The sequence below is a fragment of the Diplotaxodon limnothrissa genome, linkage group LG13, assembly GCF_057381915.1.
Source record: "Diplotaxodon limnothrissa isolate DT_005_m linkage group LG13, D_limnothrissa_male_GT1.1, whole genome shotgun sequence".
Lineage (NCBI taxonomy): Eukaryota > Metazoa > Chordata > Actinopteri > Cichliformes > Cichlidae > Diplotaxodon > Diplotaxodon limnothrissa.
This window is the reverse complement of record NC_140608.1, coordinates 3,960,308-3,973,451: the sequence shown is the minus strand read 5'-3', so window position 1 is coordinate 3,973,451 and position 13,144 is coordinate 3,960,308. Positions and strand designations below refer to the sequence as shown.

Here is a 13,144-nt window from a genome sequence, read left to right as displayed (position 1 = left end):
GAAGCCCACATACTGTAGACGAATTTGTAATGTGTATCACATTTGTGTAGGTTAGCTGTGTTTCTATTATGTTTCATCATTTAACTTGATCAGTGTTCCTCTGGATAAAAGTAGAGTGTGTTATTTTACTGGGCAGATGTGATTCTGTGTTATTGCCGAACAAGGGCATTACTGACATAAATAACGACATACATGAAGGTTACAGACCAGGAGGGACACATGAGCCAGCGGTGATGTAATGCTGCCGCTATGTAAATCTGTTCACCCTGAATCACAGGGTGACCTGGGTGTCAGTGTTAGGGTGACTGATGGCATCAAAACACCTGGGAGCTGACTTCACCCTCATCTCTGTGTCACTTATTGTGTCACTTTCCCGCCCTTTCTCTTTCTCCCTTTTTTTCTGTTTGTCTCCTGTTTTGTTTTTTCACACTGCCCTCACCCTGGTGTCCTCTGGTTATCTCAACATGGAATTTCCCATCCTGTCTGATCTTACAGAGCCAATCCGAGCAGTTACTTCAAGACTGTACTTCACCAAAATTTCCACCAGTTCTCTGTCCTGCCCCGTCTGCCGCCATCATTTCAGTTTCCTCATGCCATGTTGTCTCCAGCTGTCAGCCCCGTGCTTCCCTCCCTGAAACCCACATCTGTCAGAGGGAGACATGTGGATATTTGTGCTACGCTGCCACCTACTGTGGTCAGACAGATCCTGCAAGCCCCGGTGTTTCATGTTTTATACTCTTCCAACCTTCAGGGTTGAGCGTATCCCAGCATGCACTGGGTTAGAGGCGTGGCACTCAGGAGAGGTCACTGAATGCAAAGGCTCGAATGACTAAAATAAAACCAGCTGTATTTGGAAAATGTTAAATTCTTCCTGCAGGGTGCACAAAGGCTAAAACCTTCACGTTTTAATGTTTTTTTTTAAATTATATAAAATGTCACATGTTCCACAGGATATTTGAATCATGAGTGTAGCTGCTGTCAGAAAAGTCGAATTTCAGAATGTGAAATCTTTTGTTTCTAATAGTAGCTATAGCGAGTAAAGTACTAGGTTGCTACAACCATACGATAAAATGACAATAAAAACAAATGAAATAAGTGAACACGACTTGTTCAAAGGTGAGAATTTCCAGTAAACTTCAGTGTGGATTTGCATTTGCACGGACCATGACAACTTTTTTAATTTACCGAAAAACAGAAAAGCTAACTATTGGGAAAGCCACAGATCCTTAAGTGTTCAGTTTATTTTTAAAGTATAGGCTCACTGCAATGCAGTAGTTTACACCAAAATTGTTGGTTTAAACCTCCCGTTCTTCTCCAAAGACACACATTAGTGGTGTTTTTGAATTGGTCGTCGGTGTGGTTGTCTGTCTCTGTGTTTGCTTGGTAGTTGACCAGCAGCCAGTCCAGGGTGAAGAAATTGGTTCGATATTTAAGGGTCATAAAATATGCTAAAGAGTTAACTTTTACTTTTGTGTGCAATCTCATTTGTTACTGAATCCAGTTATGATTTTTTTTCATTATTGCTTTGTGCTGAAAAGTATTTAAATTTGGGACAATTGAGACCTTTCTTGGATTTTTTTATTGGACTTGCTCAGGGAGGCCAAGAACCAATAGCACTTCATCATCTTGCCGCTCCTACCTAATCAGCTCCTGTCGGACATAATGCTGTAGGCTTTCGGTGTCATTAAGGTCTTCTGTGCACAATAAATCATCACCTTTCCACTTTTTTTTGTTTAGCTTTAAAAAAAAGTCGTTGAAAGCAAGTTTTTTCTTACCTGCCGGTGAAAATCTCAGTTTTGTCTAAATTTGACTCTGGGTATAACCTGCTACCCTTCCTCTGTCTTTCAGGTGGAGACGGAGAGTCAGGAGCTCGTTGATGGCTCCCTTATCGACCTCTGCGGCGCCACCCTGTTGTGGCGCACTGCTGAAGGCCTGGCCCGCACTCCCACCCTGAAACACCTGGAGGCGCTGCGGCAGGAGATCAACGCGGCCCGCCCGCAATGTCCCGTGGGCTTCAACACGCTGGCCTTTCCCTCAATGCGTCGCAAAGACACACCTGACGAGAAGCAGCCCTGGGTCTACCTCCAGTGCGGTCACGTGCACGGCTACCACAACTGGGGCAACCACCGCGAGGAGAGGGAGGGCCGGGAGGGCCGCCTCAGGGAGTGTCCCATGTGCAGAACCAAAGGGCCGTACGTGGCGCTGTGGCTGGGCTGCGAGGCGGGCTTTTACGTGGACGCGGCCCCGCCCACTCACGCCTTTAACCCCTGCGGTCACGTTTGTTCGGAGAAGACTGCGGCCTTCTGGAGTCAGATCCCGCTTCCTCACGGCACACACACCTTCCACGCCGCCTGCCCCTTCTGCGCCCAGCAGCTAAGCGGCGAGCAGGGCTACGTCAGACTCATCTTCCAGGGACCCCTTGACTAACGGCGGGAACTTCCCAGCATTCTTTGGAGGTTTTATTTGGATGCTGACCCCGTATTTAACACGGGGACCTTCCCAGATCTGTTTTTTTCTGGACTTTTTGTCTCTCTCTCATTTTTAAGTGACCTTTGTATTGCTTTTTCATGAATGACGACAAAGATTTCTATATTTTCAAGTGAAACCAGAGACAGAAAAACCAAACAAAGAACACTGCTGGGTCAAACCTTTTTTGCGTTTGTTTCTTGGAAAGGACTTTCAACAGTATTTATCTAAATTACTAACACACCGCAGCGCAAACCTGCGGTTTTATTCATGTTTATTGTTGCATTATACATCTGTGTACATCTCTTAGAGCTAATTTAAACAAAGATGTTTATTTATGGCCCTGGAGCATCGCTTCATCCTTTATCTGTCAGATAACTTCAATACTATTAAGCGTTTTATTTTGAAACTTCAGTATATTGTTAACCAGATATAAAGTTTTAGGTGTGTTCTGAGGGTTTTGTTCTGTCTCTCTCTGCCTTGTTCACCACTCAGATCTGTCATATTTATACACCCCGTCCTCTCACGTCGTGTGTTTAAACCCTTCAGTTATTCTTCTATCTCATTAGCCATCACCACAGCCTTTTCCCTTGCAAAGCAATAGATCTGGAACTGAAACCTCCTAAAGCATTATGGGAAACAGAGTCTTCTAGGCATCTTTGCAAATGGCCTGAATGACTGCTCCCTCCCTTTAACGTGAAATATCTTCGTGGGTAAGTGAGTGAATCTCTACGCAGCCATGTAGCTAATGTTATACTTTACACAAACACACACACACTTGCAGACACACACGCTAACCAGACCAGAGGGGTGCACTGCAAACCAAGATTAGTGGATCAGCGAGGTATCTTTATCCTCAAGTCAGACTTTAAGTCACAAAGATGGCTTTCTGTTAACCATGTCTAGATCACATGGTACGTTATGCTGGTGACATAATCTGCTCCAGACTAGTTAGGTGTAATGTTTTGAAGGAAGGAGTACCTTTTAATTATACTGGTGAAGGAAGACGTGCAAAATGTGTTGCATTGTCATTGGGAGTTCTTGCATTCAGCTGGTGATGCAGGACATGTATAAATAGTAATTTTATGCTTGACCTGAAAGCATATGGGGGGCATATATGACCTGAAACCAGCAACTGAGCCCATTAAGGTATCAGGAAAGCGTTGACTCCAATACAACCAGAAAGTGTTCTTGTAAACAGAGGAGTCGCCCCCTGCTGGCTACCTAAATGAATGCAGGCATACAGTTTTCAGCCATCTTTTACAGTGAATATGGTTAGAAGTGAATACGCTGGGCAGAGTGTATTATTGAAGAAAGCCTGGCGGCCACATTGACCTTGCTTCTCAGCACACCCCTCTGGTCATGCTTTTCATGTGTGGACAGTGTCTGGTTTATTCTGCGTGATAACTGGGATGTCTGAGGCACACCTGCACAGTCAAAGCAAGATCACTACTGTGCCAGATGAGGTACGGTTTTCTGGTCGGTATTAGTATTGAGCTCCGAATGTATTAGACGTCCTTTTGACAGCATTGCAGTTACGCCAGTATTTTAAAATCCTTTTCTTGTCACGTGCCCTACTGGAGGCTGGAAAAAAATCTACGCACTATTTGTTCAGCTACACCTAAAAGTATGCAAACCGAGGCAGTTGAAGTCATTTCAGCAGGTTTCTCCTCCTCTGGCGTGAATCGTCACAGTGCAGGAAGTCCCATCTGTCTTACGCATCGAGCGAGCAACAAAAAGCAGGAGATACAAACACATCTGCTGTGGTTTGACTCAGGTTTGACACAAGCACACACACACGCACGGCTTTAAGCTTCACAATTCTCTTTATGCACGCGTGTGCGCTCATTAGGGCTTCGTGTTAACTTGTGCTTTCCAAACAAGGTCGAGCTTCAGATATCAGGGCTGCTCTTAGTTATATTTTATGTTGATTAAAAACAAGAATGAGAGCTGTTAGGCTTAATTTATTAACTTTATAGTTAATATAGTAACTTGGAGAGCTATTATATGTACATTTCTTTCAATATAGTGCTGAGTCATTTTAAGCCTTTATGAGAGAAAATAGAAGAGTAGAGCATAAAGTGTGAGACATGAAAGGCCTCGTTTTGTAGTTTGTTTCCGATGTAGAGCTCTGATTTAAATATAATATATTATTCGATAACCTTTTACTACATATGATGAAAACTGTCTTCCACTGATGCTTTTACTTTAAATAAGGACCTAAACAACCAACTGCACTCTATTATCTTTATATTTAAACCACATAAATGCTTAAATCTGTAAACACCTTACGCCCTGGAGTTTCTTTAATGGGACTTAATCTGAGGAAAGAAGTTTTTCTCTGCTGACATCTTAGCTTCAGGATGGACGAGTTAGTCAGACTCGAGACAACCAGGTTCGAGATAAACACAGTGGAAAAACCGCACAATGATGCCTCTTTATTTTTATTAATTTTGTATTGATTCATTGGAAGCGGATAACAAACTGCTTCAGAACTTATCATAGAAACTAAATGTGAACAATAACTGCATGTTCAAACTAAGTGTAGAGCTTTTTAAGGAGAGATTTTTGTTTCAGCTCCAGTGCACGGGTTAGTTATGTATGATTAGTTATTTAATATCTGCCCACCAACCCATCTGATAGTCCTTTGACTGAAGAGTAAACGACGTTGAAACGTGACCTTAAACTTGAGATTTGATTCCTCTAATAACATCAGACTTGCACTAAACCACAAATATTTTTCATTTTTCTTGTCTAAACTTTTCTTTTTAAAAGTCGCAGCACTACAGATGCTCCAGATTAGATTCTCTTAAAGTAGCTTTGCATGAGTCACAGTTCAAAATAATCCTTATCTTTTACTGTGCCTTGGTTCCTCCCATCAGTTCGTCCTCTGCATGAAACAAGCAGTTTTATCCCTTTTTTAAAAAAAAAATTTAAGCCAACTTTCTTCTGATTGGCTATGCAAACAACAGGTGGGATGTCAGCTCTGAATGACATCACACAGAGCTAAAAGTCGAAGGGGAAAAAAAAAAAATTCTGAAACTAGTTTGAAGCTCTGCCTCGAAAACAACGTAAAGCAGAGATGCAAAATAACCGAATCCAACTTCATGTGCTGAGGAAGACTGTGTGCTGTGATCAAAAGCTCAGGATGAGCTACTACAGATCATTTATCAGATGCTGTTTGAAAAGTTAATGCTGACCTTGGAGACCACTGTCCTGATATTATGTGAAAGCACAGATTCTCCTGCTGCACACATCTGTAACATCACTGCTGTTCGCCCACTTCACTCGAACGAGACACACACTCAAACTGTAGAAACCTCCAGAAAACGAAGCAGCTTTACTAATCAGTCACTTCCAAACTGTTCACACAGAGCCTCAGGTCTGCGTGGACACACTCGTATCTGCAGGTAAAAGTAGTGCGTGTGAGTGAGAAGCTGTAATTTATACGTTCGTGTTGATTGTATGTGTGCAGTTTTTACGCGTGCTCATGTGTCCACACATTAAGTAGCTCTCCAGATAATGTCCATCAGTATCCTCAGAGTGCAACACACTAACTCACCTCAGGGAGAAAATACGAATATGAATCACACACACACACAAACACGCACACACACACACAGCTAAGGTCTACTGAGGATACCTCACGAGTTAGAAGTCAAATCTGGATTCAGATGTGCGTCCTGCCTCTCTAACCCAGTCTTCTGTCATGGATTAAGTGTGTGATTTTTAAGGGCTTCCCTCCGTCTCTGTACTGTTTCTCTACACGAACACAGGCCTGACCCCGCCCCCGCCCTCCACTCGCTCTTCCTCCTCTCTTGTTCGGAGTGTATTTGTGCTTGTAAAAGGCGAAAGCAATGAATGTTTCCAGCAAACACTTTTTTGTAAACGACTTTAAACAATAAAGTGTAAAAGTGACACATTTCACCGTGTGCTGGGTTTTATTTGCATCGTCAGTGCAAAGCTATTAAACAAAATGTAAGTTAACTGAAACAAAAACTACGGTTTACACAACAAGTTAATAGAAGTGAGAGGAAATGGCTCGATCAGATTTACCTGTTGATTCTACAGAAGTCTCATTTTTGTTCTGTTGACTTTGAATCAACTCTTAAATAGATAAATTTAGGTAGTCTTTCAAATTAACTGCTAAAAATTATGTCAGAGGTTTACAAGATGCTGATGAGATCTGCTAGGATGTATGGTTTGGAGATGAAAAAGACAAAAGGCACAGCTGGAGATGACAAGTGAACATATTAAGATTTTCACTGGGAGTGAGCAGGATGGACAGGATTAGAAAGAAGTACATCAGGGGGACAGCTCAGGTCGAACAGCGGGGACATGTGCAGTGGAGAGGTTCGTGGATATGTTGGACAAAGGAATACTGAAGCTGGTAGGCAGGAAGAAAGAGGGAGACCCCAGAAAAGGTTCATGGATGTAGTGAAGGATTACATGAAGAGAGTTGATATGACAGAAGAGGATGCTGGGATTGGGTGAGATGAAGGCAGATGATTTGCTGTGGCGACCTGTAAAGGAAATAACCGGAAGAAGACAGTCCAACCCTAGTTCAGGGTCAGTTGGTATCTCTTAAATACAGAGATTTTAGACGAAGTCAAGCATCTGCTTCTGCACATTTTGCTTTGTTTTATGAGTCGAGTTTATGAACTATTAATTCATACCCTGACTGCTCCATACACATGATTTCTGGTGCTTTTACACTCAGAGGCCACCAGGTGGTCATACAAATGATTAGAATGAGTAAAGGAACTGGATCAGTGTTCTGGATTTCTCTGCAAACCTTCCAGAAACATTAATAAATGTTCTGCCGACATCTCTCAAGAGTTGACTGACGGACAGATGACACAGTACACGTGTTCGGTATTTCATATTGCACTTTATTCACCTCTGAAGAGGCAGAAGCGGTCTGGGCTGAGACCTCGTCGCTGTCACAGATCAACACTTATTGCTTTCGGGCTCTCGGTCCGCACGGGTCGGACCCATCTCAAGTATACTCACACTGAAACTTTGTGTACATGTACATATGTAAATGAATATGTGTATGTGTGTGTGTGCCCCAACACTGCAGAAAACACAGCACCTCGTGTCTTTGGGTGAAGGAATAACGCTGAGTGATGGGATGGGCAGAGAAACCGGAGAAACGCTGAGGTTTCACATGACATGAAGGTGAAAACAAACCGGAAAAAAAAAATACACAACACTGTGATGTTCTCGTCAGCTACTCCACACAGAGACGAATAAAGGCCTTCACTTTAAAATTACATCCTGTCCCAGAAAATCTCATATCGCAGTACCCAATTATTTCTCAGCACAGACGTCGCTGCGGGCTTCGTGGGCTCCACTAATTCAGCTTAAAGCTGCTCTGTTTAATCTTCACGGCAACAACAGATCTAATGACGACTCGCGCATTTTAGATGCGGCTTGTAGTGAAAAAAAATCAGCAGGAGAGTGCAGCAAAGGACATAAAAGTCACATTTCCATCAGAACGCTGCTCAAAATGTATTATCTTTGGGTCTTCATCCTTTGAAGCCAATAAACTGAGAGGGTACGGTGATATGACACTAGTGAAACCTGAAACTAATGAAAGCCAAGCTTCACTTGAGCCACATGCATAACAAGCCGTCGCCTTTGCCATTTATTCTCATGTTTCCAACGGTTCTGAGTGTTTTTAAACACATGCAAAACACTGACTTGTGGATGGTAATGCAGTTAAAAGTCAGTGAGAAGTCTGTATCAGCTACATCAATACTATATAAACTGGAGAGCTGGTTATATTGATGTTATTGATCGTTTTAATCAGTTGATCCGACAACATCAGACAATCTCAGAACATTTTGGTCAAAAAATGTGCCGATATGAAAAAGCTTTATACGGTTGCTTTTTTGTTTGTGTTTTTTTTTTTTTACTGAGCATGAGGCATAAAAAAAATGATATCATTCAGTTTCTGCAGCAGAGCAGCCTCGCCTCCATTAACAATGCTCTCAGAGCTCTCTGCGGCGTCACAGCTGAGCCGATGGTACTACAGAGGTCGGTCCATCCTCATAGTGCAGCCGACAAATTAGTACTCCCGGGACACCTTTCACAAGTGGATACAAGTACCAAAGTCTTTTGTGGTAAAGTCAATTATCCATTTAAAAGCTCATTTTCAAGAGGCTTGCCAGATGAAGTCAGCTAGACTTGATGATTTTAAATGATCTTAGTGTCAAATTACACCGAGTCCACTGAGCAGAGTCAACTTTAGAAGTCTTTTTTGTCTCATTTATAAACATTTGATTCAGAATAATTTACTAACAGGAGCGCAGGGGTGCAGGATGGACTGACAGGGTGTGCACCGAGGGTAAAAGGAGCTTTCACTGTTGTAAAATACATGAAGTGTAAATTCATTCTCATTGGATGAATATAGGCAGACACAGCTGTATTAACCACAGTACCTTTTTTTTTTTTAATGGTGCTGGTAATTTGGATGCATAAGAGTCGCTAAATCAGACCAAATGTTCAATTTCTGTTGGAAAATGAATGCAGAGAATCTTATTCTGTCTCATAAAATATCAGAAAACCTTAAAAGTACCCTCAGTGTTTGTATACTGTCATAAACACCAGTGTTGTAATGTTTCAATTATAAAATATTTTAGTTAGAAACGAAGCAAAGAAGTTCTGAAGAAGCTTTTAAGCTGTATACTTGAGAATTCAACTGACTTCTCTATTTTTGGTGCTTGTATCCACTTTGTCGCCGTTACCTGCTACATTTGAGGGCAGACTCAGGGCAAGTTTGTGGAATAAACTGCTGACACGCCTGATATCTGAATTTTTTCCTCCCTAATAAAATGACATTTGCATTAGCCCTGAAAATCCAGCAGAGGTTCCTAATGACACCTCTCCAAACCAGTGCTAAGCGCTGCATTTCCACTTGGGTTTCTAAGAAATCTGATGTACCAGTAAGTCATTTTTGCACTGCTAGACATCCTTTTCTGTTGTATTGTTGAACTCAGTGGTAAATCAGGACCCTGTGCTGGGTTTACATTACACAACTCTGTGTGTTTTGCTGCGGCTAAATTGCGAAACCGTATCGAGTCCAGCAGAGACGTCTTTGTGCTTGAAATAAGAGGTCAAAACCTTCCCGTAATGCCCATGACTTCATCTTTGTGATTGCATTAGCAGTGCAAAAAACCCCAAATCTAATTTGTTCTCCAAACTGTACTCCCACTAGTGTCCCTAATAATATGTGAGTATATCAGTATATTATCCCTACCTATTTAGAATATATTATTTTTTATTTTCTGGCCAACAAAAGTCAAAATCAATATAGAAGAAAAGAAAACAAAGGGTGAGTTGTTTTCTCCCTAATCTGGATAAAAGTGTTTAAAAGTGGTCGCTAAGATTAGTTCATTAGTAATACTTTTAAAGGTTATGTGATGAACAGCCTGCAGAGGGCAGTATATCCCAGCTGCTTCCAACCATCAAAGCAGGCGAACTGCTTCTTAATGCTGAGACTGCAGGGTAGCACTGCACATGCAATCACACTCAGCCTCCAGGGGAAAAAGTCATATCCTCTCACAATCTCTTGATGTCGTGTCAACATGTCAAATGGGTCACATGACAGGGATTACGGGGGACTACGTCACACGATGAGGGTGAAGAAGGCCTCAGTGGTCCAGGATGCGGAGGTTGCCGGATACGATTTTGTTTTCCAGCATGGAGCCAGCCGGAATATCGATCCGATCTCCGTGGTTGGCGATGATGATGACGGTGCCCTGTAGAGACAGAAATGATGACAGGACTGAATTTAATTAAAGCCGTAAATCAAAAACAGAAGCACGCAGGTTCAAAGTCTGAAATTAATGTCTTCAATTCTCTCTGCACTTCTTCTCCACCACTAAAACAGCAAGTTTCTTTTACTGTCGGCGAGCTTTCTGGATTTATTACGCTCAACGTCGTTATATTCAGAGTAAATTAAATAGCTGTAACACGTTTTGTGGCCATGAAAACAACTGTAGCTCACATGCTGGCATTATGGAACAAAAGAAAACAAGGTTTCCTCGTCTTAAAAAACGAATCTGACTGCAGAGCTTTACCTTAAGCGACACGTTTTTCCCAAAGGTGACGTCTCCGGACACCGTCAGATGGTCGAGCTCCAGCATGTCGGGAATGCTCTCGAAGCGGATCAAGTATTCCTGAACCTGAGCGCAGACACAGAGAAAAGTAAGTCATCTGTATGTGAGCTTTTCAACCCCACAGATCCTTTGGCAAATTAAATTACTGACTAAATACCGTCACTGAGAATCAGAAATTTGGGGGCATCAGTGGTGTAACCTCTGAGGATCAGGAGATTACTCAGAAACCTTCTTGGAAGAATTTATTTATTTTACACCCAACTTTAGCATCCCATTTAACATCACAATGGTCATAACAAATCTCTAATGAAGTATTTAATCAACATTTAATCAGTGGCTTTGAAAAAGTTCGGCACTTTTTATTATCATCACAGCCACACGTGAGATCAACAGGCTGCACACGCAGTGACAGATGTTCCGATGTTTCCACAGCTGGTGTGATTACCTTGGTGAAGGAGCTGCCCAGTTTGACGTGCGGCGTTGTCGGGAACTCTCTCTTCGGGCTCATGTTGAGCGAGCCGGCATCCAGGCTGTACAGGTTGGACATGACCAGAAGCAGGTCCGACGTAGTCTTGACCGGCAGGAAGCGGCTGCGGGGAACGTTTATTCCCAGGGCGTTGTCGAAGCATTTGATGGCCGCACCCACCGCAGTCTCCAGCTGGATGACGTTCTGCCCGCCGTCGAGCGTCTGATGAACAGGAGAGGGGAGAGGACACGTTAGCTGTTTTTCTTTTCCTGCTTATTTCCAACAATGTGAAGAAAAATGAGACGTAGCACAGCGCTAACACCCCGTTAAAGTCCGAATCACGTTGTTCCCTACCCAACGTGTTTTTTTTAATAAAAACAAAAGTGCACGTTTGTGCCCCTAACTGTACAGTCTTTACTATAAAACTACATTTAAATTATGCAGCAACTCCCAACAGAGAAGCTTCTTCACCCAAATTAAATAAACAAGAGTCGAACTGTGATTTAAGCCAATGGCGGTTCAGATGTCAGTGGTGACATCTCCTTCCATTACTTATTTTATTATTTTTCCATTACTAAACACTCCACCTGTACAACTAATAATATTACCCTGCAGATCATCTGTACTTTGCGCTGTTGTGGTTTAGAGGCACTTAAGATAAAATGAATGTCCACTAATTAGGATTAAACACACAGTTCTGCAGTGTGCAGGCCTCTAACTGAAACTGAACCCTCAAACTGAGTGGTTTTAGTGCTGTACTCTTATCTAGATGGGACCTACACTTATGTAAAACCACACAGCACCTGCAAAGTTATGTCCAGTTTGCATAACACTTGCAATCCTGCACATGAGGAGTGGAAAATTTCATCTGTACCTATCGGGCCAAGACAGCAATAATCAGGGAGGAGGCTGCGGTTCACCTGTGAATTTATTACACTGGCTGCAGTTTTGGACGGCCTGAGGCGATACTTCCCCCCCATCAGGGGGGCCAGAGGCCCGCAGTGCCAGTGAGTGAGCAGGACCGAAATAACACAAAGTCACAGCAAGTTACATTTGTTTGCTGTGCTGCTTTAAATCAGGATTGCTCTCAACAAGGACTCTGCAGGGCATTAAAGAACAAAGATATGTGGGAAATAAGTCACATTTAGACAAATTAGGTACAAGATTAAATTCACTGATTAAGCATTTACTCAAACATTTGCTTCATCAGTCAAGTGTTCCTTTTTTCTTCTGACTTACCATGACCTGTGCAAACCTCACTGAACGAGGGAGGAACCCGTTATTGTGTTAGTGTTGTCAAAAGAGGGCAAATATAAGCTACAAATCCAATCATCTAAGCATCTAAGAAGGGCCAGACACATCTGAGGTCCTCTCAGGCCTTTGCTGCGTCTTTCCCATTTCTCAAGAACAGGATTTTCAGATACTGTTCGTCTGCTGCCATCTACTCTTTTGTCTTCCACTTGTTCAGTTCCTCCACATTTAAAGACACTACAGTTTTTGGCAAATAGCTCTTGAGGAATCACCTTTTATTGCAAACATACTACCATTTTGTGCCTGTCAAACAGTTTGGCAATTTTTGTAAATTCAACTTAACAAAGATGTGCTTTTACGACAGGCTGCTAGTAACAAAAGGGCTAAAGATAGAATTTAAAATTGGTTTACTGCTAAGTTGCCTGTTGTGCATAGATGATACTGCTTCATCTCTTGAGTTAGGTGCTTGAATGATTCATATTTCAGTGTTAAGTTAACAAACAAAAACATCCATCTATAAATGGTCCGGCGCAAGGACAGGACTGAAAGTGAGTGAAAAAGCTTCTGCTCACAGAAGTTTTGAAAGACCTTTAGAAACCCTGAAGAACTATTGCTTCAGACCACTTTAAAAAACAACAACAACAAAAACCATTACACCACAGTGTAATGTAAAAAAAGGAAAGAAGACTTTTTCTTAGTACTGTATGTTTTGTTAGCCAGGAGGTTTCTTGGGATCACATTTGTCTGAAGTTGACCAATAACCTAAACTGACTTGACAGCGCGCTTAGCGGGTTAGTGGGTTGAGAAACAGATTGTTTTAGTGAATCAGCTGTTT

At 42.2% G+C, this 13,144-nt stretch overlaps 2 protein-coding genes across 2 annotated transcripts in view; one reads left to right on the top strand and one right to left on the bottom strand.

Moving 5' to 3' along the window:
- Positions 1-6,330, top strand: part of peli1b (pellino E3 ubiquitin protein ligase 1b) — a 54,644-nt gene extending 48,314 nt beyond the window's left edge. Inside the window, exon 7 of the mRNA XM_085369659.1 lies at positions 1,849-6,330. Coding sequence (XP_085225785.1) covers positions 1,849-2,427 — 579 coding nt within the window. The 3' untranslated portion in view covers positions 2,428-6,330. The remainder of the gene's footprint in view (positions 1-1,848) is intronic.
- A 1,014-nt stretch (positions 6,331-7,344) lies between these two features.
- Positions 7,345-13,144, bottom strand: part of ugp2b (UDP-glucose pyrophosphorylase 2b) — a 42,599-nt gene continuing 36,799 nt past the window's right edge. Inside the window, exons 8-10 of the mRNA XM_085369658.1 lie at positions 11,038-11,280; positions 10,554-10,658; positions 7,345-10,232 (exon numbers count right to left, since the gene is read on the bottom strand). Of these exons, the coding sequence (XP_085225784.1) occupies positions 10,125-10,232; positions 10,554-10,658; positions 11,038-11,280 (456 nt within the window). The 3' untranslated portion in view covers positions 7,345-10,124. The remainder of the gene's footprint in view (positions 10,233-10,553; positions 10,659-11,037; positions 11,281-13,144) is intronic.